Source organism: Diabrotica virgifera, chromosome 8, assembly GCF_917563875.1.
Source record: "Diabrotica virgifera virgifera chromosome 8, PGI_DIABVI_V3a".
Lineage (NCBI taxonomy): Eukaryota > Metazoa > Arthropoda > Insecta > Coleoptera > Chrysomelidae > Diabrotica > Diabrotica virgifera.
In genome coordinates, this window is record NC_065450.1 from 29,011,997 (window position 1) to 29,035,523 (window position 23,527).

Here is a 23,527-nt window from a genome sequence, read left to right on the forward strand (position 1 = left end):
CTGTACCTCCAGCAGGACAGCTGCTAGCGAGAGTTAGCACCCTTGGGTGCTCATTACATCAACTTCAAGATTAGGAAAGAGTGGTTTGTTTGGGAACATTTACTGTGCTCTTATTAAAGACAGACTGGTTTTGTGATATTTAGTACATTTTTTTTTATAGTTCAATTGCACACACATTTTTCCTGCTTTATATTTTTTATAGGTTTTTTTTCTTTACAACATAATATTTAATTGATAGCGTTCCCCAACACTCTGCAATCTATAAAGGTATAAATTTCTGAGCTCAGATATTTTCCCTGATAATAGTAGTCGGTACTCTTATCTTGATTATTTTTAGGCTGTGTTCCACTTTTGTATAATTATTTAAACTCATTCCATTATTTTAGTATATGTTTAATTAAATTTTTAAAAATTAACTTCACATATTAGTCAAAATTGTAATTATTAACTTTATTTAACTTGAACTTATTAACTTTACTTAACTTTAACTTATTAACTTTATTTAACTTTAACTTTAATTTATTAAATTCATATGAACTTCTGGATTCTAATCCCTCAGATTAGTTTTTGGTTTCACTTGTTATTATTACTATTATAAACCACGAGTTAGGAAAAGGATCTGTGTATCCACTCGTAGGTTTATTTATTCAATAAGGCTTGTGCCTGTCCCACTCACAGTGAGGTATTTATATGTTATATATAGTATCAGGTAGTATTTAATTAAGGTGTACGTATTATAAACGTACAATTATTATTTGGTGAGGGTTCTACTAACCTAGTTGTAAGTTGTACTTCCTGTATTAGAGGTACCCGTAGTCAGTTTTTCTAACCTTATAAAGAGTATTCTTAGATCATAGTTGTATGATGATTTTGTAATTGACTTTCACTAGTATCACTTTTTCCTGTCATGTTAGAGTTACACACTAGTTACTTGTCCTAACTCAGAGATTGTTAAAAAGATCTAGTAGTTACATTCAATAAATATACATTTATTGTGATTTTTTTTTCTTATTACTCCTTTATTTTTAGTAGTATATTTTATAATTTAATAATCTTTAATAACTTTTCACATACTTGTACTACAAATTTGACATACTCTATAGCAGCGTAGAATACCTGGAAGAGCGTTAACCTAGTTATCCTTCTTCTGGCGCCCAAAAATTCATTCTATTTTCAGTATATTATTATATTTACTCTATCTATTTTCTGAACATTATCTTCATATCTTCTTTTCGAGCCATCATTGTCACTTCCTTTAATCTATTGTCTGGCCAAAAATAGCCGTGCAAATTGGCCGAATCCTTCCTTGAGTGTCAAGTGGCCCTTCTCATACATATTTAGCTAGCCATTCAAGTTATATCTATCTATTAATGATTTCTCATCTCTAGTCCTGTATCAATTCGATATTCTTTGTCTTGGCATCCTTCCATACAAATACTACTACAAAGTTGTATTTTAGTTACTCCAGCTTCTTCAACGGAGAAGCCACACATTTTTGTCCTTTGGCTACATTAAGTAGATCTTCTTCTTTTTACTACTTCTGTTGGAGTTTACCACTCCCTTCTCATTCACTCCAACAGAAAATCATCAGCGAGTTGTTACAAAATCGATGGATTGGATGTAGAGGATATATAAAGGGGCCTGCTCATTCTCCTGAACTTATTCCCGTTTTTTTTTGGTATATGTGAATTATTCATAGTGAGTTCTTTAACAATATGCAAAAATATATAGGGTGTTCCATATAAAATAAATATATTAAGTGTATTTCTAAAGTAGAGTAGGTAGTAATAAAAAATATGGCGTCATATGCGTTATGTGTCACTTGCATGTAAATTTCATGAATAGCGTCTTTTTTGTTTAAAATATATTTAGTTGGTATCATATTTTATCTCAATCCTTTTATACGAGATAATTGTAAAATAGTTCATATTTTTAAAAAAATAATTCTAACAAGGAAAGAAAACGTTTTCAAAAAGGTAACATATTTTCTAAATAAAGGTAAAATTTCATAATTTCTTAATGTGTCCCCGCTCTACTTTTTTCTAATTATGCATAGACAATAAAAGTGCGTCAGTAACTTATCTAAAACTATTGTGAATATTCTAAAGTGAAGTACTGATTAAGTAGCACCGATAATTCATGTTAGAATCAAGATTTAAAAATCTAAAAGTGATATCATTGCAAATTGAATTTAAGTATGTAAAATAAATTTAAACAAAGGACAAGTTTTATAGTCATCATCTTTTCGTACATTTTTTTTTTAGTTCGGTTCTTCTAATTTTCTAATATCCGTATAAAAAATTCGCCTATATAAATAAGTTATTTGAGATTTCTTTTTTTAGATTCTATCCCTAAGCTTCCAAAATTTGATTCGTAAAATGCTGTTCTATTCATTTAAGTTGGAAACTGTTATCCAGATTCCTCCTTTAACGCCCAAAATGAAAGCGTTCGTGTAGGCGTATTTAATTGGAATTTTGGTCTTTTTATGAAGTCCTATCCTGAAATTGCTTAGGATTATTGCTAGTGCCACTTTACATTCTAATATTCCGAATCTGGAACCTGCAAAATAATAAAAGTATTGTATTAGTTATGTATTTTAAGATTCTGGGCTAACAAAATATAATGGTAGGGGAGCCCAAGTGGGGATTTTTGCAGTAACTCTAGCGCGTTATATTTGTATATTGAAAAAATCTGACGATTTGAGCGGGGCGTAAGGAAATGGGCGAATGACATTTCACAAAAAAACGAATATTTCGCGAAATAAGCGTCAGATCGAAAAACTAAAAAATGCGTGTTCAATATTTTTCAAAAATCTATCGAATGGCACCAAACACGGCCCCCACGGAGGTGAGGTAGCGGGTTACTTTGAAATATTAAATTGGAGCCCCCAATTCTCATTGAACATTTGGATTCTTTACGCAAAATAAGCAAATTTTATTCGAGACATATTTTAGAATTATGGATGGCACAATAATCGGAAAAAACGATTGTTGAAAATGGAAAATTAAATTAAAAAATGAGAAGTCCCCCACTTTATGAAAAACTTAACTTGTGGTCACAAATTGTAATGGCTAATGTGTTTGGGCGTCGGTATCTTGTGGTTGCCCTCATGAAGGAGTTCTGTCCCCCTTGCTGTGGTGCTTGGTAGTTGGCAGCCTTTTTCAACGACTGTCCAAATAAGGTATGTGTGCATGCCGATGACGTAGTTTTACTGATTAGGGTCTCTTCTCTTAATCTGTACCACAGCAGAAGACTGATGTGGTCCAGTTTACCCGGAGAAGAAGCCTGTTGCAACTGGGCGTGCAGAAGAGCTTCCGGAACTAAACAGTGTCTGCAGCCGAAAATTCTATACTGGATGAACCAATCTATGATAAATCTTATACTGACGTATGCGGCTATTGTGCTATAGCTCCGTAGACTGTCTTCAGCTAAGGACCACTTGGCTCACGTCCAGCGGTTGACATGCTTTTGGCATCTCATTGGCCATAAGGACCACTCTCACAGCAGCTTCTTGAGGCTCTGTTGAGTTTACCTTCTCTACATGCTATTGTAGTGTTGTTCTGAAGCTATTTCCTTGTGGCATTTTTATGATTAATTATATTTATATGGGAAATAAGCCACAATTAAAATGAAAAAATAATTTTATTAACGTTTCGACGCCCAAATCGGGTGCCGTTGTCAGAATACAAAATATTACTAAAATAAACAAAAATGTTGTTGCTAAGTAAAAAATTCTTCTAGAATTAGAAGAATCATGCTATTGTAGATCACGAAGCCATGATTGCAGCCTATCTTCTTAACTGCTCTAGATACTGGTTGAGAATTAATGGGTGGATGGGTCATTATCGAATTTATATCGAATTTATATCGAATTTATACTATAAGCAACGAGCAAAGGTACGTGTTAACGATCAGCTGTCGGAGGAAATTGAAATCAGACGTGGAGTGAGACAGGGATGCGTGTTGTTGCCGGTTCTTTTTAATGCCTACTCGGAAGAGATCTTGAAAAAAGTTCTGGATGGTGAAACAGCTGGAATAAAGGTAAATGGAGTTCCCATTAACAACATTAGATATGCGGATGACACTGTCATCTTAGCTGAAAATATTGGCGATCTTCAGAGGCTGGTGACCAGAATAGCAGAGTTTGGAGAAGAATATGGGCTAACAATGAATGTCAAGAAGACAAAGTTTATGAGAATATCGAAAACTCAAAGAAATAACGAAAATCTCGTCATCAACGGATCCAATATCGAACGAGTCGATCAATATGCATACCTTGGAACAATGATCAACTCCACAGGAGATTACTTACAGGAAATCAAAATCAGGATAGAAAAGGCTAGAGCAAATTTTAATAAAATGAGGAAAGTGCTCTGCACAAGAGATTTGAAGTTGGAGCTAAGAGTTAGGTTGGCTAGGTGCTACGTTTTCTCGACTCTGTTTTATGGAATGGAAGCTTGGACCTTGAATGCTGCATCAATGGAAAAACTAGAATCATTCGAGCTGTGGGTGTACAGAAGAATTCTGAAAATATCGTGGACAGAACACGTTACAAACAAAGAGGTTCTGAGAAGGATGAATAAAGAAATGGAAATCCTAAATACCATCAAAACAAGAAAATTGGAATATCTCGGACATATTTCACGTGGAGAGAGATACAACTTGCTCCAATTGATTATGCAGGGAAAGATTCAAGGAAAGAGAAGCATAGGGCGACGCAGAATATCGTGGCTGCGCAACCTGAGAGAGTGGTACGGATGTACATCAAATGAACTTTTCAGAGCAGCTATCTCTAAAATACGAATAGCTATGATGATTGCCGACCTCCGCCGCGGAGATGGCACTTAAAGAATAAGGGTCATTGTGACATTTGAAAACAGGCCATTGAGTGCGGCCTTGTACTTTTTACGCTACAAGACAATATGCCCCCTTAATTTGAGTTTTCATCCTTCTTCTTGATTCAATTTCCTGACGGGGATTTCTAGTGGATGAAACGGAAACCTACACTGATCCGATGGATCATAGATAGTACTGTTTCATAGATAGTTCCAGACTAGATGAGCGGGCAGGTGCATGAATGTATGGTGGTGGCGTCGAATTTGAGTCCAGAGAAGCTCTCGGCTCTCATGCATCAGTTTTTTAGACCGAGATCATTACAATTCTGGTATGTATTCAAGAAATATTAGATAGAGCCTCCTCAGGCAGGAGCATCTCTATCTGGTCTAATCGTCAATCAGCGCTAAAGGCTTTGAAAACGTTCAAAGTCAGCTATTAGCTAGTTTTTGGGTGCAAAAGAGCACTGATTTATGTTCCACAACTCTTCTTCTAGACCGTAGAAGATGCGCTCTGGTGCTCAGTATGCTTACTGGTTACTGCAGTTAATAGGGGGTTGCTCTCATTGGCGAATAGCCCAAGATGCTGTCTATGTAATGAGAAAGAAAAATCCTCCTCACGTGTCCTCTGGAATTGCCCTACACTAGCCTATCAGAGGTGGTAGATCCTGGATTCCTGCAGTCGAGTAAGGGGCTAACTCTAAACTGACTTGTGGCTTTCTTTGAGGCTATAAAGTTGCTAAAAGTTTATTAGGAGCTCACATTTGGAGCCCCGGATAATTCTAGGAGATATGAGAGACCGGATCAGCCTGACCTCCAGAAACGCCGAAGAATATATTATCATATGGACCTAGTCCGTATGATACGAGTGATACAATGGACCCGTTTTAGGAGATCTAAGTGTCTAAATTATAAGTAGACCCTGCCCCGATTTAGCTTCCTTAATTATAATTATATATATACTCAATAAAAGATTGCATAACTACTGAAATTTTCAAATATTTCAAAAAAAATTTAAAGTTAGCATAAATACATTTATCTAAATATTAACATAATGGTTTTGTCAAAACTAGATTGAGTGGATATATTATTACAAATAATTAAAAACATATTTATCTATTATTTACAAGTGGGTAGTTGAATTAAAATGACTAGATTCAATTAATAATTCTTAATTTTACTGGAATAGACATCGGCAATCGATAAGAATTTCATTATGTATTTACGTAGGTATGTTTGATTTTAATCTTAATAAAAGTTTCTGACGTCAATATTAAGAAACCTCGAGTTTATTTTTTAAATTAAAATGGCTATATTATTGAGAAATAAAACTCTTATAGTGATCTTAGGAAATTTGTATAAATTGTTGAAATAACAACAGCAAAATTCAATAGGGCTCCCTGACTGATAGAAGGAAAGGGGGAAAACCCAAGAGAAGTTGAAGGGGTGGGTGCAATAACCAGGCAGCTCCACTTTTTTACGAAAACGAGATTTTTAGTGACTTACTCTTAAAAAAATTGGCCGATCGTTCCCTGCAACAATCGGGTATCTCTTAATAACGGCGCATAAATGGCAACGATATTTGGAGCTACCTTGCTTTCGGTTTGTAGCAAGAACCGGGCAGTTCCTGGAGCTGCCTGGTTCTTGCACTTAACTGTTGGCAAAATAACATAATAGAAAATAAAAAAAAAATAAAATTTAGAACAGATACTTGCAAAACTTGCGACATCCTTGACAATAAAATAAAATGCGCCAAAGATGATGAAACTCAAAACACATTGAAGGTGGAAAAAAAAGTGCACCTGACTAAAGCTGATACTTTCTATAAAGATTTAAAAGAAAAAACTGTTTTGGCTAAGGAAGATCCCAGAGCTGAAGTCATGTCATTTTATTTTGAACAAAACATGCCCATGCCACATGTTCCTTCTGGTGACGTGTTCTACAAGCGCCAGTTGTGGTTTTATCCATTTTGCATCCATAAGGGCAGCGTTTCGAAGAGTTACTTTTATGTTTTCGATGAAATAACGGGTCAAAAATTTCCAAATGAAGTGATAAGTTGCTTACACGATTTTATTAATAACTACATTGATCCGCAGGTAACAACCCTTTACGTTTTTAGTGACAACTGTGCTGCGCAGAACAAGAACTCCGTTCTTGTTCACTTTTGGCAATCTCTTCTATTGTATAGAAGATTCAAGAGAATAAGACATCGTTATCCCGAACCTGGGCATAGTTTTTTGCCCTGTGACAGGTCGTTTGCTCTGGTGGAAAAAGAAAAAAGAAAGAAAGAAAGAGTTTATCTGCCAGAGGAATGGCAATGCATGATAGCAAATACCAGTAAGAAGTTTATTGTGAAAACTGTTAAACAAGATATGATTCTAAACTATAAAGAAGTTCTGGAGCCATTTTTTAAGAAAATCAATATTCAAAATAGTTCTGGTGCAAAATTTACCATATCGAAATATAAAGTTATCGAATTTAGTGATACACATAGAGAGACTGTTATGTGCTCGGAGTCAGCGAATGGTTTTGTGACTGAGGATTTCGTTCTTCTAAAGAAATCTTGTGTACCGATTTTTCTACAAGTACACAATACGGTTTATAATGCCCCGTTGCCTTTGAAAAGGGATAAGCTATTAAATGTCATGGAATTGGCCAAAAAGTATGTTGGCGAGGCTGAAATGTGCTACTTACTACCAACAACTTGTTTCTGTAGAGCCAGAAGAATGCGAAACTTCCGAAACTGAAGATGAACACTAGTAACCTAAGAAGAATATTACCTGTTTTTTATGTTTTCATATTCCACTGATTAGTTTGTATTTTGATAATAATGTAATAAGGACATTTTATTTAGTTTCTTTACTTTTTGTATCCAAATAACATATAAATAAACCTAAAACTATTTTTTTGTATATTTTTGGCAAAGCAGCTCCAATTTTTTTTTTATTTTATTAAAGTATGATATTAATAATATTTACAAAAACTACGTAAAAACTTTCTCTTTACATGCTTTCACCGCAGGAAAAAAAATAATCAAAAATAAACTAATTTTGAATTTTTAGGAGGTTTTTTTCGATTTCCCACAAGTTTTAAAATATGGAGCTACCTGGTTATTGCACCCACCCCTTCAGTTAGGGAGCAAACGTAAATTTTTGTGTGTGAAAAATGAGTACAAATTTTGGACATCGTTAAACGGTACTTACCTATACAATATCTGGGACCTTCTCCAAATGCCAAAAATGCGCACGGATGCCTCTTTGCTTTATTTTCTTCGCTAAATCTTTCAGGATCAAACTTTTCTGGCTCAGGATAAATATCGGGATCATTGTGGATAGCCAAGCCTGGAATAACTACTCGCGTGCCTTTTTTAATGGTTATATTCGTGTCTGGCACATTATAATCCTTTGTACAAATCCTAGGTATAACTGGTCCAGGGGGATGCTTTCGAAGAGTTTCTAAAATAGTAAATTATTTTAAAATTATTTTAAAATAAAAGAATGTATGCCTTTTAACATTGAAATGTGTTCGAAATATTTTCGAAAAAAAAAGCTCAAAAAGGTGAAGTGCAGAAAAGATGGAGGTAAAGATAGAATACCAAATGAGTTACTGAAATTTTGTAGAGCAGCAATGACAGAACAATTAACAACATTAATTAATAAAATTATATAACACTATACCGGAAGAATGGAGAATGAGCGAACTAATTAATATACTATTCAAAAAAGGAGATAAAAACGGCCCAAAATCTACAGATGCATAAACTTGTTAAATACTACAATAAAACTCAGAACTAAAATATTACAAAAACCTATGAATCAGACGATAAGTTTATCAGATGAACGACAGAGTTTTTGTAATGGAAGGACAGTGGACAGATGCAATATTCGTCTTAAAACAAATTACTAAGAAATCATTAGAGTATAACAAACCAGCATTTCTGTCTTATTAACTTAAAGAAAGCATTTGACGTAATAAGACTCAAAGATGAATCCTTTTCCTGTATAATAGAGACTTTTCGCTAAATATCATAAAACTATTGAAAATAATTCATCACAGCAATAAAATGGAAGTCGGAATAATTAGACCACTTACAGAACCTATATTTATAGATTCAATTTAATCGTGGATGAAATCATCAAAAGTGTCAACAAAGGAAGAGGATACACAATGGGAAACACAGAAGTAAAAATACTCTTACTAGTCTGTAACTGAACTCTAATCTGAACTCAAGTCTGTCAGTTTGAGGCCAAGATGAAGACCACTTTGTAATACCGTTGCAATTTAATTTCTTGTGACATCGACTTATTGTCGACATTTTTGTTGCCTAAATGGCATAATTATTATTACATTAAGGTCTTTGACCTAAATATGTAGCTAGTTCCAACTACTTTGGATCTGAAGTTTCTACCACCTGATGATGGACTGATTGGTCCGAAAACGTTTGTGATTTTATCCATCTTGGATCATTTTTAGAAAAAATTTTTTAATAAATTATATACCACCTACCTACATGTGAGGTTTTTACTTCATTAGTAAGTTTTTATTATGGTATACAGCCAATGAGAGGAATCTTTTCCTTTATATTTTAAAAATACTCTATTACGCAGAGGACTCAATATTGATAGTCCGAGCTGAAGATAATCTGCAAGACGTGTACAAGATTATAAAAGCAAAAGAGTATCTGATATGACAATCTAATCTCAGAAAACTAAAACAATAATAATAATAATAATCAGCAAAGAGCTAATCAGATGTAAAATAGGAATTGATGACATCAGTATTGAACAAAGAATTAAAATAGAATGTCTTGGAATTACACTGTCCAATAATGTGTCCTATAGAGACCTCGACAAAGAAGAGAGATATAGTACAAAAAGCAAATAGACTGGCAGTTGGGGAGAGCGGGTACAATTGTAACATTTTTTACTTGAAATTTTTTATTAAAAATGGGTTCCATATAAGTGGGATATAAAAATAGAGGAATATATGTTGAACATTTAACTTCAATTTTGAATTTTATTGTGTAAGTTTTATTGATTAGGTAACTAGAAAAATGCATCACTTTAACTTAACAACAAGTGGTATATCTGTACCCATTCGAGCGACAATTGTAACACATAAAGGGGACAAACGTAACAAGGTCATGATCATTGAATCGTATTTAACTTATTCCCAAAATAAGCATTTATAAACATGTGCCTTGTAAACCAATAAAAAATTAAATATTATATAAAGACCTACTTACTACTACTTTAAGTGAACATATAAATCAAAAATGTATTCCAAAACGCACACACACATATACAATATATAGGTATACCTATATTACATATAAATATATTTGTATGTAATATATTACCTTATTATATATATATATATATATATATATATATATATATATATATATATATATATATATATATATATATATACATAGTGATACAAACATATCTAATTGTATGTAGGTATATACGGGTATGAGTAATACACCTTACAATTGTACGCGTTGCTAGTGTTACAATTGTACCACAACGACATGCCAATGATTTGTCAGAATTTTATAACACGTCACGAAATCTAATGTTAATTTAATAAGTATATTAATAAATGTATAATATGAGTCTCTCCAACCAGAGCGATTATCCAAAAAATACAAAATTTAATTAATTTTACTGGCCAGACGTAAAAAAGAATATTTTCGTTTAACAACGTAACTACCTCACTTAACATCGCCAAACTACGGTCAACATTCAATCACTAAACACTATCTTACGTGCAGCATTGCCAGCTCTATTCGACCCAAAACAATAAGTTTATAAGCAATGTTACATTTGTACCGCATTACAATTGTACTCGCTCTCCCCTATGCTTAACACTATATTATGGCGAAACAACATATTATCACTGAGATGAAGTCAAGAATTTATAAAGCTGATGTAAGATCACTAACGAGGAGTAGAGTACCGAGAAGAATTACATAGTAGTAAAATATAATGTACAGTGTATAAACGAATGGACACTAAATAGAAAAAATAATAGAATAACTAAATAAGCAGAATGCGGGAAACCCGTGTGGTCAAAATAGTAAGAGATAAATCACCAATCAGCAGAAGCATCGGACGACTGCGCAAAAGGTGTAGTGGCAACCTTCCATAGAGGTATCAATCCGCCAATGAACAAGTTGAATTGCGTATATACAGAAGAAAGAAAAAGAAGAAATATGTTCTAAAAGAGAAGTTCATAGAATATGCAGTTCAAAGAAAAGACTATTTGAAAACCTCTCCAGTATTAGAACTCTTCATGTCTTAATATTATTTACCATCAACAATTAAATATTGTACTCTACTTACCAAATATTACTTTTTCCGCATATTCCATTTTCATTACTGCTTCGTAACTGAATTCTCCATCATGATCGTCCAAAACTGTGATAATTTCCTCTCTAAGCTTTTCCTGAATATCTGGATTTAGAGCTAATTCCAACATTGCAAAAGATAACGTTGTAGCAGAAGTTTCAAATCCGGCAGTAAAAAAGACAAAACATTGAGCTACCAACTCGTTAAAACTAATAAAATCTTCACCAATCTGTTCACCCTCTTCACTGATAATCCGTTTATCATCTGATAATTTACCCCTGTTTTTAAGTTGTAGCAACAAATGCATAAAATCTTTCCTGTATATGTTGTTGGCTTCTCTGTATTTTACAGTACCGCCCACCATGCTGAAGAAGAAGTTCTCTATGTTAGCATTCATGAATTTGAATTTAATGGCTTGCAAAAACCGTTTGGGGAACAAGAAAATTGCTGCCTCCTTTAGACGTTCTCTGGGAGAAACTGCATCAAACATCTTGTATGCTATGTCTATGATTTCCGATTCGTTTTCTTTTAATGAGTTGGAGTTAAGGCCAAAAGCAACCGAGCTGATGACATCGATGGTGAAACGCATGAATAGATCCTTAATGTCCACAGCGTCTTGAAGTTCAGCATGTTTCTGTAGTCTGTCCTTTATTCCAGCTGAACACGAAAATAGTGTGGGATACATCATCTTAATTTTACCTAAAACAAACAATGTGATGTTATTTATAAAGCTTTAAAAAATAGAAAATTGCAATATAAATAGAATATTAATAGTCTGGGCTGATATTCGGAGAATAGGCCATTTTGGGGAAAAGTTATTTACCAGCAATTTTATTGCTGGAATCGGAGCTTATGATTATATATATTAATAATATAGGTATGCAAAGTCCGCAGATAATGTGCTACTTTTTTATAAACAAAATGGCGCCCGAAAATCGTGTTTCTTTCAATTATTGCTCTATAACTCCGAAGATTTTAACTTTACAACAAAAACACTCAAATAAAAATTCACCGAAATTAAATTCTGCATAGAGATATGTCTTTTCCGATCTGCTCCGACGAAAATTTTCCTCGGAAAATCCGGGTATTCAAAACAAAATCTTTAATTTTCAAATAAAGTTTTAGATAAATAATTATCCACCAATAATTAAATAATTTGGTGACTTAAAAGCCTTCTTGGTTTGGATTAGAGTTCCAGAAGCTGGTAAAAATTGAACGAATATTTTAGCAACAATTCAATTGTTAATTAACAATTTACGGTCGCAATAATAACCAAAATAATTATGATACACTGATCAAACTTTGAAATCTTATAAAGATGAGATGCCTATATAACATTTTGTCGACAAAATATAAATTTTTTATTTTTTGCATAATCTTTAAATGTTTAAAAAAAATAGTTATAAACAAATCAACGTTTATCAGAAAGTTTTTATTATATTCTAATTTTAAAAAATAGTTAAAATGCGTATTTCAAATATCTTGAAAATGAATGTTTTAAATCTTTTTTACAACCATTTGCAAAAAAGTTATGAAACAGCAAAATAAACATACGATTACTGCGTTGTTTATAATTTTTTGTAATTCTTTCAAAGCGTAAAAGTGAAGTACAAGCTAATTACTTACAAAAAATATCGATTATTAGTTTAATATTTAGGTGTATTTTAATTAAAGATTATAAATATTTTCTTTTGTAATTTACACGCGCGAAAGTAGACTAATACAGTACCGTAGCTATATATTATGTATTATACCCGTCCGCATACACAACTCGCGCGAGTTTAAAGCGTGTCAGCCGTTTCGGGTGAACATCTCCGGCTCTATATCAAGCCTACTTTCGCGCTAAAAATTACAAAAAAAGTGTTTTTAATCTTTGATTAAAATAATACCATGGAACTAATATTTGATATTTTTTGTGAGTAATTAGATTGTACCACAGACTCACTTTTAAGCTTTGAAACAATTAAAACAAATTATAAACAACGGAGCAATCGTATATTTATTTTGTTGTTTCATAACTTTTTTGCAAATGGTTGGAAACATTTTTTGAAGCATTCATTTTCAAGAACTTTGAAATACGCATTTTAATTATTTTTTAAATTAGAATATAATAAACAATCTCTGAGAAATGTTAATTTGTTTATAACTATATTTTTAACATTTAAAGAATATGCAAAAAAATAAAAAATTTATATTTTGTCGACAAAATATTAAATATGCATCACATCTTTAAAATCTTTCTAAGTTTGATCAATGTTTCATGATTATTTTGGTTTTTATTGCGACTGTAAATTGTTAATTAACAATTGAATTGTTGCTAAAATATTCGTTTAATATTCACCGGCTTCTGCAGTTATAATCTACACCAAGAAAGCTTTTATTTCACCAAGTTATTTAATTATTGATAAATAATCACTTGCCAAAAAAATTATTTGAAAATTCGAGATTTTGTTGGGAAAACCCACAATTTCCGAGGAAAATTTTCGTCGGAGCAAATCGGGAAAAACATGCCTATATGTAGAATTAAATTGAGGTGAATTTTTATTTGAGTGTTTTTGGTGTAAACTTAAAATATTAGGAGTTATAGACCACTAATTGAAAAAAGCGCGATTTGGGGGCGCCATTTTGTTAATAAAAAAAGTAGCACACTATCTGCGGACTTGGCATACCTACATTATTAATATATAGGATCATAATATTCGATTCCAGTAATGAAATTGCTGGTAAATAACCTTTCTTTGTACTTTACTAATTAGACCAGCGTATTATAACTATTTATTTTTCAAAATTTAATAATTATGCAAAAAATCGAAAAATTTATATTTTGTCGATAAAATATTAAATACGCATCTCATCTTTATATTCTTTATAAGTTTGATCAATGTATCATGATTATTTTGGTTATTATTGCGATCGTAATTTGTTAATTAACAATTGAATTGTTGCTAAAATATTCGTTTAATTTTCACCGGCTTCTGGAATTACAATCTATACCAAGAAAGCTTTGATGTCACTAAGTTATTTAATTATATGGGAAAACCCGCATTTTCCGAGGAAAATTTTCGTCGGAGCAAATCGGAAAAAATATATCTCTATGCAGAATTTAATTGCGGTGTATTTTTATTTGGGTGTTTTTGTTGTAATGTTAAAATCTTTGGAGTTATAGAGCAATAGTTGAAAAAAATACGATTTGTCAGCGCCATTTTGTTTATAAAAAAAGTAGCACACTATCTGCGGACTTCGCATACCTATATTATTAATATATAGGATCTTATAATTCGATTCCAGCAATAAAATTGCTGGTAAATAACTTTTCCATGAATTTTGCTAATTAGCTCAGGGTATAAGTGAACTAATAAGGGACCAAACTAGCCTAATTGAAGCTTGCAATGGGATAAGACGGGAAGATTACCTGAGTCCTCTATTGTTCAGCCTGATCGTGGATGAAATACTTAATAAAAAAAATGAACACTAAGGAAAGATACCAAATGGAAGAAAATCAGCTTAAAATAATAATTTTATATGCAGACGATGAAATAATAATCTCTCAAAGTAAAGATGATTTACAATGTAGGCACCATTTTGTTATAACCACAACCACCAGAAACTTTAACATGTTAATTTCCCCAAAAAACGGCAAATTTACTAAAATACAAAGTAGACCTGGAGGGTCAGGTGATAGAACAAGTGATGGAGTTTAAACATCTAGTCATCACACTATCTACCTACGGAAAGCCCGAAACAAAAGAGGAAAATCAAATGAATAGAGCAAACAGAGCCACAGGTTGCTTCAATGAAACAATATGGAGAAACAAAAATATCGGAAAAGAAATGAAAGGCAGAATTTACAAAAAAAGTCATCAGACCAATAATGATATACGAGGCAAAAACTCTCGACATGATACCAAGGCAAGAGGACAAAAATGAATGCTAAAAACAGCAGATATGAAAACCAATCCCAGCCAAAAATCTGTGTCAAGGTATTATGGGACAGAAATAGAAGTACAGATGTAAGATGGAGATGCAAGGTAAAGAACATTTAAAACTGAGTAAAAAACGGAAGAGTAAAATGGAAGGACCACATAAGTCGAATCGAAAATAAAAAAAAATAGAGAAGTAAAGACATTATCTAAAATTAATTATCTGCAAACTGAAAATATATTAAAAGACTAAGTTTTCAATCTAATAGCACATAAAACAACACCAAAAACTGCTGTTCCACATCCTACCAGACTGAAAACAATGGGAACCTTCTCTGGTAACACCTCCGAGGCTTCTACAATTTGGAAGCCATAACGGATGCTGAGACAAAGAAAGATGAGGGAATTTTACAATTTATAATTCACGTCCCATCTGCTCAGCGCGGTAAAGTTCCAACGAGAATGGTTCCCTTCGTACTCCAATCAGAGTAAACATGTAAATCAAAAATGAATAACCATTTTCAATTTCGTTGCAACACTAAACTACAGCTCCATCATTATTCCAGTTCAATCAGAGTGTGCAGCAAGCACCTCTACTGGTTTCGAAACTTATTAGTCTCTCATCACGAGGCACATATGCTGCCCTCTCTGACCCAACTAGAACAAACCCCGGCGTGCATTCACGGATTGCAACGAACGAAATGGCAGGGATGCCCTAGCGGCAACTGCTAGCAAAAGACTAAGTTTTCAATCTAATAGCACATAAAACAACACCAAAAATGCTGTTCCACATCCTACCAGACTGAAAACAATGGGAACCTTCTCTGGTAACACCTCCGAGGCTTCTACAATTTGCAAGCCATAACGGATGCTGAGACTAAGGAAGATGAGGGAATTTTACAATTTATAATTCACGTCCCATGCATTCACGTGCTCAGCGCAGTACAGTTCCAACGAGAATGGTTCCCTTCGTACTCCAATCAGAGTAAACATGTAAATCAAAAATGAATAACCATTTTCAATTTCGTTGCAACACAAAGATACAGCCGCATCATTATTCCAGTTCAATCAGAGAGTGCAACAAGCACCTCTACTCGTTTCGAAACTTATTAGTCTCTCATCAGGACGCACATATGCTGCCCTCTCTCACCCAACTAGTCACGGATTACAACGAACGAAATTGCAGGAATGCCCTAGCGGCAACTGCTAGCAAAATACTAAGTTTTCAATTTAATAGCACATAAAACAACACCAAAAAATGCTGTTCCACATCCTACTCACTGAAAACAATGGGAACCTTCTCTGGTAACACCTCCGAGGCTTCTACAATTTGCAAGCCATAACGGATGCTGAGACTAAGGAAGATGAGGGAACTTTATAATTCACGTCCCATCTGCTCAGCGCGGTAAAGTTCCAACGAGAATGGTTTCCTTAAATAGGAACCTCGCGATATTTCGCGAAATGAACATCAGATAAAAAAAATTTAAAAATAAGTGTTCGTAATTTTTTAAAAATATATCGAATGGCATCAAACTCGACCACCTACGGAGGTGGGGTGGGGGGATACTTTAAAATCTTAAATAGAACATTTTTATTGCAAATTTGGATTCCTTGCGTAAAAATAAGTAACCTTTATTCGAGACATTTTTCGAGTTATGGAAAGATGGCGCTATAATCGGGAAAAACGATTGTTGAAAATGGAAAATTAAAATAAAAAAAATGGGAAATTAACTTAACCTTTTTTTAGTGTTAGGACCTAATCTTCTAACCCAATAGATCCCCATAACGCTAGAGTGACTGCAAATTTAACTTGCCCTCCTCCCCCCCTCCAAAGTGTTTAAAAACTAGAGGTATTTAGTCGATCGAAATAAAGCCTTTGAGGCTTCACTTTAAAGATATATTAAAAAAACTTCAACGTTTTATCAAAATTTTTATTAAGAAACCGTTCAAAAAAGGGCTGACTTTTAATTTAAAAAATAATTTATAATAAATTTTATATTATTTATTATGACACGAGCTTGTAAATATGTCCAAAAAGATGGCAAAAACGACATCTTAAAAAAGAACAAGAAAATGCAACAAGGTCATTTTCAAAGTCAAACTTACCAATGAATAAAGCAAGAATGGGCAAAGTTTGCAGCTAGGTAATAAAATAAATTGTATTGTTGATAAAAAATTAATATTTAAAAGAAACCTAAATAAATAAAGACAAGGCTTACCGGAAGTGAACGTTTGTGACAACTTCTTCCTCAACATTCTCCATCTGTCATTCTCCAAACTAAACAAATGCGCCGTGATCGGTTCACGTTCTTCGTCGTGGTATATACCATGGTTCATGAAATGTTCAAAACTATTCTGCAAAACGTTCTTCACGATATCCAAATCTACAGGCATATAAAGCGGAAGGAAAAAGAAGAAAAGTCCTCCATGTTTGAAACCTTTGGCCTTCATGTCGTTGTAAATTTTCTTGAACGTGTCACCCATGGATACTCCGTATAATAAACTGATAGTGTTACCAAAAAAGTATAGTGGTTGGAGGTATTCTAGTCCTATTCTTGACCAGTATGAATAATTCCATTTGAAAAAGAAATACAGTGATAATACCATCACTGTAGTATATAAAAAAATGGTTATAATCTCCATGGTACTTACAGTGATCACTAGTGCACAATTACTAGCTTGAACTATAAAGGCCCTTAGCTTAATTCTGCAGCCTAATATATGTTTTTCTAATCAGTCCAATCAAATCTTAATTGAATTATAGCTGATATGAAACCAAAAAAAAATAGATAGTTTATTATCATGAATGAACAATTGAAAAAGAAAAAATGTAAGCAAGGTAATGTTATAGATAAGAAAACAGTAAGAAAAAATTAGATGTCTATCCAACCGAATAAAGTGGTGATAGAAGGATGTATCGTAAATCAGTTTAACGTCAATAGAGGACTAAAACAAGGAGACCCTCTGTAGACAGACTTATTCAACCAGCAGACATCAGGTTATATTTTGCGCTAAGGCCTTCACCTCATTCCAAGCCTTTCCTTCACCTCTTATCTCGTCCATGATCGATCTTCTCCACGTGTGTGCTTTGCGACCTCTGTTTATTTTTCCTTGGGAATTCCAATCTAGGGAAGTACTTGCAATTGAAACTATTTTTTCGGAGTGTAACCGATCCAACCCCACTTTTTTGACTTTATTTCATTTTCTACCCTCTTTTAGAATAGAATAGAATAGAATAGAATAGAATAGAATAGAATAGAATAGAAATATGCTTTATTGTCACTGAAAATACAAATTTTATGGACAAAGCTTAATTAAAGTCAGAAAAAATAAATAAACAATATCTAACAGTAACAATAACAAATACAATTTTCTGAAATTTGATAAATCGTCAATATAAAAAAAATATACATAAATACAAAATATAAGTTAAGAAAGTAAAGAAAAAAAAACAAAATCGATATATTGCAACAATTTATAGAAATTGCAAAGTGAATTTACAACAAAGTAAACTATTTGTAGACATAGGAACTAATAAGTTTAAGCTGCTGCATGTGACACCCAAATATAGATAAGTTTGGTTACTTGTACATTACTGTAATTTCTTAGTTAGTCATTAAGAAACTCTTCTACTGAATAATATGATCTTTTAGATAGATGAGCTTTTGTCATTTTACGGAACTTGGGGAAAGATGTTGCAGATTTGAGTTGTAAAGGAAGATGGTTGTATAGTTTTTTTGCGGAATATAATACAGATTTCTTTACTAACTCAGAGGACGGGATCGGTAAATAGACATCAAAATTTGAATTTCTGGTGGAGTAGTCATGACGAGGCCTTGCTGGAAAGACATGCATGTGTTTACGAATTAAGCAAACAGTTTCTAAAATATATAAAGATGTAAGGGTTAAAATGCCGTGATCTTTGAAGTAACTTCTGCAATGTGTTGTTATTCTGAGGCCAAACAGATACCTTATTGCTCTTTTTTGTAATTTAAAAATAACATCTAATTGGGCAGCTGTACTAGAACCCCAAAAAGGAAGACCATATCGAAGATGAGACTCGAACAAAGAAAAATATGTTAGTTTAGAAGATGCTAAATTGAGTTCTTTCGAAACAGATCTTATAGCATAGCAGGCTGAGACGAGTTTCTTACTTAACAAATCGATATGAAGGGACCATTTGAGGTTGCTGTCTAAAAAAATACCAAGAAATTTTACAGAATCAACGGTAGAGATCCGGCTGTTATTAACAAGCAGGGGTTGAAGAGCACTTTTATAGGATAATGCTACTGTCTTATCCACGTTAAAAGAGAGTAAATTAGAGTCAGACCAGGTTTTTATCGTAAGAAAATCAGAAGTTATAGTTGCATGAAGAGATGCAATAGTTGAGTTGCTCCAAGTGATACTGGTATCATCAGCAAAAAGAAAAATTTTTCCATCGATTTTTAAGTTAGTGATGTCATTTATAAAGATAAGGAACAGTAGAGGACCCAATACTGAACCTTGCGGTACTCCTCATACAATGTTTTTGAGACTAGAGTCAGTATCATTTGCTCTAACTAGTTGTTTCCTATTATTCAAGTAAGATTGGAACCAATTCAAAGAAATACCTCGAATCCCATAGAAATTTAGTTTTTTAATCAAAATGTCGTGATTTACACAATCAAAAGCTTTGGCATAGTCACAGAAAACAGTGGCAGTATAAAGATTATTGTTTAGTGCTTGGTAAACCTCATGAAGCACAGAAAACAAGGCATCAGTGGTACATTTATTAGTTAAAAAGCCGAACTGATTTTGGGATAAGATGTTGTTATCAATGAGAAAGGACATAAGACGGGTTTTTATGAGTCTCCCAATAATTTTTGAAAGTACCGGTAGTAAGGCAATAGGTCTATAGTTGCAAGCATGCATTAGATTTTTCACCACCCTTATGAAGGGGAATAATAATGGCTATCTTTAGGCACTCTGGGAATTTGCCTCTTTCAAAGGAATCATTAATTAGTGAGACGAGGATTTCCAACACATTTTCTGTGAGATTTGAGAAGATTTTTATGGATAGTCCATCAGTACTACAGGATGATTTGCTTTTGATACTATTGATAGTTTGTATCAGTTCAGATATATCGATTGGTCTTAAAAAGAATGAATTCGAGAACACTCCTGAATTGGGGAGATAGGAAATGGGATCTTTTTGTGGCAAAATAGTAGAAGTTATATTTTTACTCACATTAACGAAATATTCGTTTAGATTTTCCGGGTCTGGAAGGGCAAATATTTGAACTGCGTGAGTTCTATTTCGAATATCGTTTATTATGGACCAAGTTTCTTTTGCAACACTTTTAGAGCTTTCCATACGATTTTGATAGTAGGCTTTTTTAGCTGATTTGATGAGTTTTAGATATGTTATCCTGTACTTGGTGATATATTGAGTGACAGAGACGTTGATAGCAAATTTCTTGATATACAATAGTGAGCGCATATTTTTGGCTGATATGCGGATACCTTTGGTAGCCCAGGGTTTGTGATGTTTTGGCTTAATTGAATTAAAGGAAATGCCTTATTGAAGATAGAGACAAGCTTTTCTATAAAATCGTTGAAATTATAGTCCACGTCCGCAGAAGAAAAATGCCACTCAGAAGTTAAGCATAAATTTTGAAATTTATGAAAATTCCGAGCGGAAAAAATCCTACCTTAACGTCGGGTTTTCGAGGAGGGTTTGCTGAAGATGTTAAACTTCGTAAATACTGCTTCGTGATCTGATAATCCCGCATTAATAATTGCAGAGCAGACATCAAGTGGTGAGAAATCTGAAACAATATAGTCAATTATGGTAGATGAAGTTTTTGTAATCCTTGTAGGAGAATTAACGTGCATTGAGAGACCATATGATTCAAATATGTTGACCAAGGACATTTGGGTAGCACAAGCAGCATCATAATTAATGTTGAAGTCCCGGCATAGAATTTTTCTGCTGTTATGAGGCAAGTCATCTAACAAATTTAGCAGGTTCTGAAAAAATAGTTCCACAGGGGAGTCAGGTGATCTATAGTTTTGTTCGGTCAGACGTAGTAGATCGTCGTTTCTAATGATGATCGGCTAGAGGATACCTACGAACAATTCTTCCTAGATATTTGTTAACAAAGACTTGCAGTTTTTCTGTAAGAGTCTTTGTTATTTTCCAGGTTTCACATCCGTAGAGTAGAATAGACATAACATTTGAATGGAATATTTGGATCTTTGTCCTTTTGGTATACTCGCCAGACCCCTAAACAGGGTCGAGCATGCTGAATGCTTGTTGAGCTTTGTGCATACTCATACGAATATCGTCTTCTATACTTCCGTTTTCTGTTATGGCACTTCCAAGATACGTAAAGTTTACCACATTTTCAATATTCGTATTGTCGATAGCAAATAGCTATCTAACTAATATTAATTTTCAGATCTATTTTATTGACTTCAGTGGAAAGTGTTTCCAATTGGTCAACCACATCTTGGAACCTTTGTCCTAATAGGCAGATATCGGCGGCGTATTCTAAATCACTTAGGCGTGTGGTTAATATTCATCGTATCCCTCTTGTGTCGGAGTCAAGTTTTTGAGAGAAGGTAGTCTATAGTTATGTTAAAAATAAACGGAGAAAGTACGCATCCCTGTCTGACTTCAGTAAGTACTTCAAACTCGTCACTGTTGATCCCATGGTGTGTTACGCTGCAATTCACCTCAGTGTACCTATACAGTGACTATATATATATATATATATATATATATATATATATATATATATATATATATATATATATATATATATATATATATTTTAGAGTAAGTAAGATAATGTTTATGAAAAAACAAAAGATGTAGATCTTTGAAACACACTCAGTGATCAAAAGATCCACAGGTACCGGTTTAACGACCACTCGTACGAAATCAAACAAATGAAATAGAGAATGTGGAAAAATCCCCTTACGAATAACTCACACATCCACTATTTCTGGCTGGGAAAAATTTTTCGAAAAGAATCAAAGATCCAAACACCAGTTCTTAGAAATGTGTTTCGCCCTCTTCAACCTCCGTGGGCTCATCGGTAAAGATGAGAGGTTGAATATACATTCCATCAAAAAACAACATCCGAGACATAGACATAACAGGAGCGTAAATCTACGCCCAACCTGAAAGTGACAGTCTCAAGTTTTAATTCCCTAATTACTTTAGAGTAAGTAAGATAATGTTTATGAAAAAACAAAAGATGTAGATCTTTGAAACACACTCAGTGATCAAAAGATCCACAGGTACTGGTTTAACGACCACTCGTACGAAATCAAACAAATGAAATAGAGAATGTGGAAAAATCCCCTTACGAATAACTCACACATCCACTATTTCTGGCTGGGAAAAATTTTTCGAAAAGAATCAAAGATCCAAACACCAGTTCTTAGAAATGTGTTTCGCCCTCTTCAACCTCCGTGGGCTCATCGGTAAAGATGAGAGGTTGAATATACATTCCATCAAAAAACAACATCCGAGACATAGACATAACAGGAGCGTAAATCTACGCCCAACCTGAAAGTGACAGTCTCAAGTTTTAATTCCCTAATTACTTTAGAGTAGGTTGGGCGTATGGTTGGTCATACGCAACCATACGCATACGTATGGTTGGTAGGTTGGTCACTTTCAGGTTGGGCGTAGATTTACGCTCCTGTTATGTCTATGTCTCGGATGTTGTTTTTTGATGGAATGTGTCTAAAGATATTCAACCTCTCATCTTTACCGATGAGCCCACGGAGGTTGAAGAGGGCGAAACACATTTCTAAGAACTGGTGTTTGGATCTTTGATTCTTTTCGAAAAATTTTTCCCAGCCAGAAATAGTGGATGTGTGAGTTATTCGTAAGGGGATTTTTCCACATTCTCTATTTCATTTGTTTGATTTCGTACGAGTGGTCGTTAAACCAGTACCTGTGGATCTTTTGATCACTGAGTGTGTTTCAAAGATCTACATCTTTTGTTTTTTCATAAACATTATCTTACTTACTCTAAAGTAATTAGGGAATTAAAACTTGAGACTGTCACTTTCAGGTTGGGCGTAGATTTACGCTCCTGTTATGTCTATGTCTCGGATGTTGTTTTTTGATGGAATGTGTCTAAAGATATTCAACCTCTCATCTTTACCGATGAGCCCACGGAGGTTGAAGAGGGCGAAACACATTTCTAAGAACTGGTGTTTGGATCTTTGATTCTTTTCGAAAAATTTTTCCCAGCCAGAAATAGTGGATGTGTGAGTTATTCGTAAGGGGATTTTTCCACATTCTCTATTTCATTTGTTTGATTTCGTACGAGTGGTCGTTAAACCAGTACCTGTGGATCTTTTGATCACTGAGTGTGTTTCAAAGATCTACATCTTTTGTTTTTTCATAAACATTATC

The 23,527-nt window shown here is 33.6% G+C and overlaps 1 protein-coding gene across 1 annotated transcript; it reads right to left on the minus strand.

Annotated features, from left to right (window-relative positions):
• Positions 1–998: 998 nt before the first annotated feature.
• Positions 999–17,796, minus strand: LOC114336295 (probable cytochrome P450 6a13). The gene is made up of 4 exons (XM_028286637.2): positions 17,328–17,796; positions 11,183–11,887; positions 8,036–8,287; positions 999–2,559 (listed from the first exon to the last, which is right to left on the minus strand). Exons 1-4 carry the CDS (start codon positions 17,749–17,751, stop codon positions 2,387–2,389), a joined length of 1,554 nt encoding a protein of 517 aa, XP_028142438.1. The 5' UTR covers positions 17,752–17,796; the 3' UTR covers positions 999–2,386.
• Between the last annotated feature and the right edge of the window lie 5,731 nt (positions 17,797–23,527).

Coding starts and splice junctions, on each gene's coding strand:
- LOC114336295 (XM_028286637.2), bottom strand. CDS start 17,751: ATGGAGATTATAACCATTTTTTTATATACTACAGTGATGGTATTATCA. Junction 11,888..17,327: donor GTCACAAACGTTCACTTCCG/GTAAGCCTTGTC, acceptor TGTTTGTTTTAG/GTAAAATTAAGATGATGTAT. Junction 2,560..8,035: donor AGGTCCCAGATATTGTATAG/GTAAGTACCGTT, acceptor ATTATTTTGCAG/GTTCCAGATTCGGAATATTA.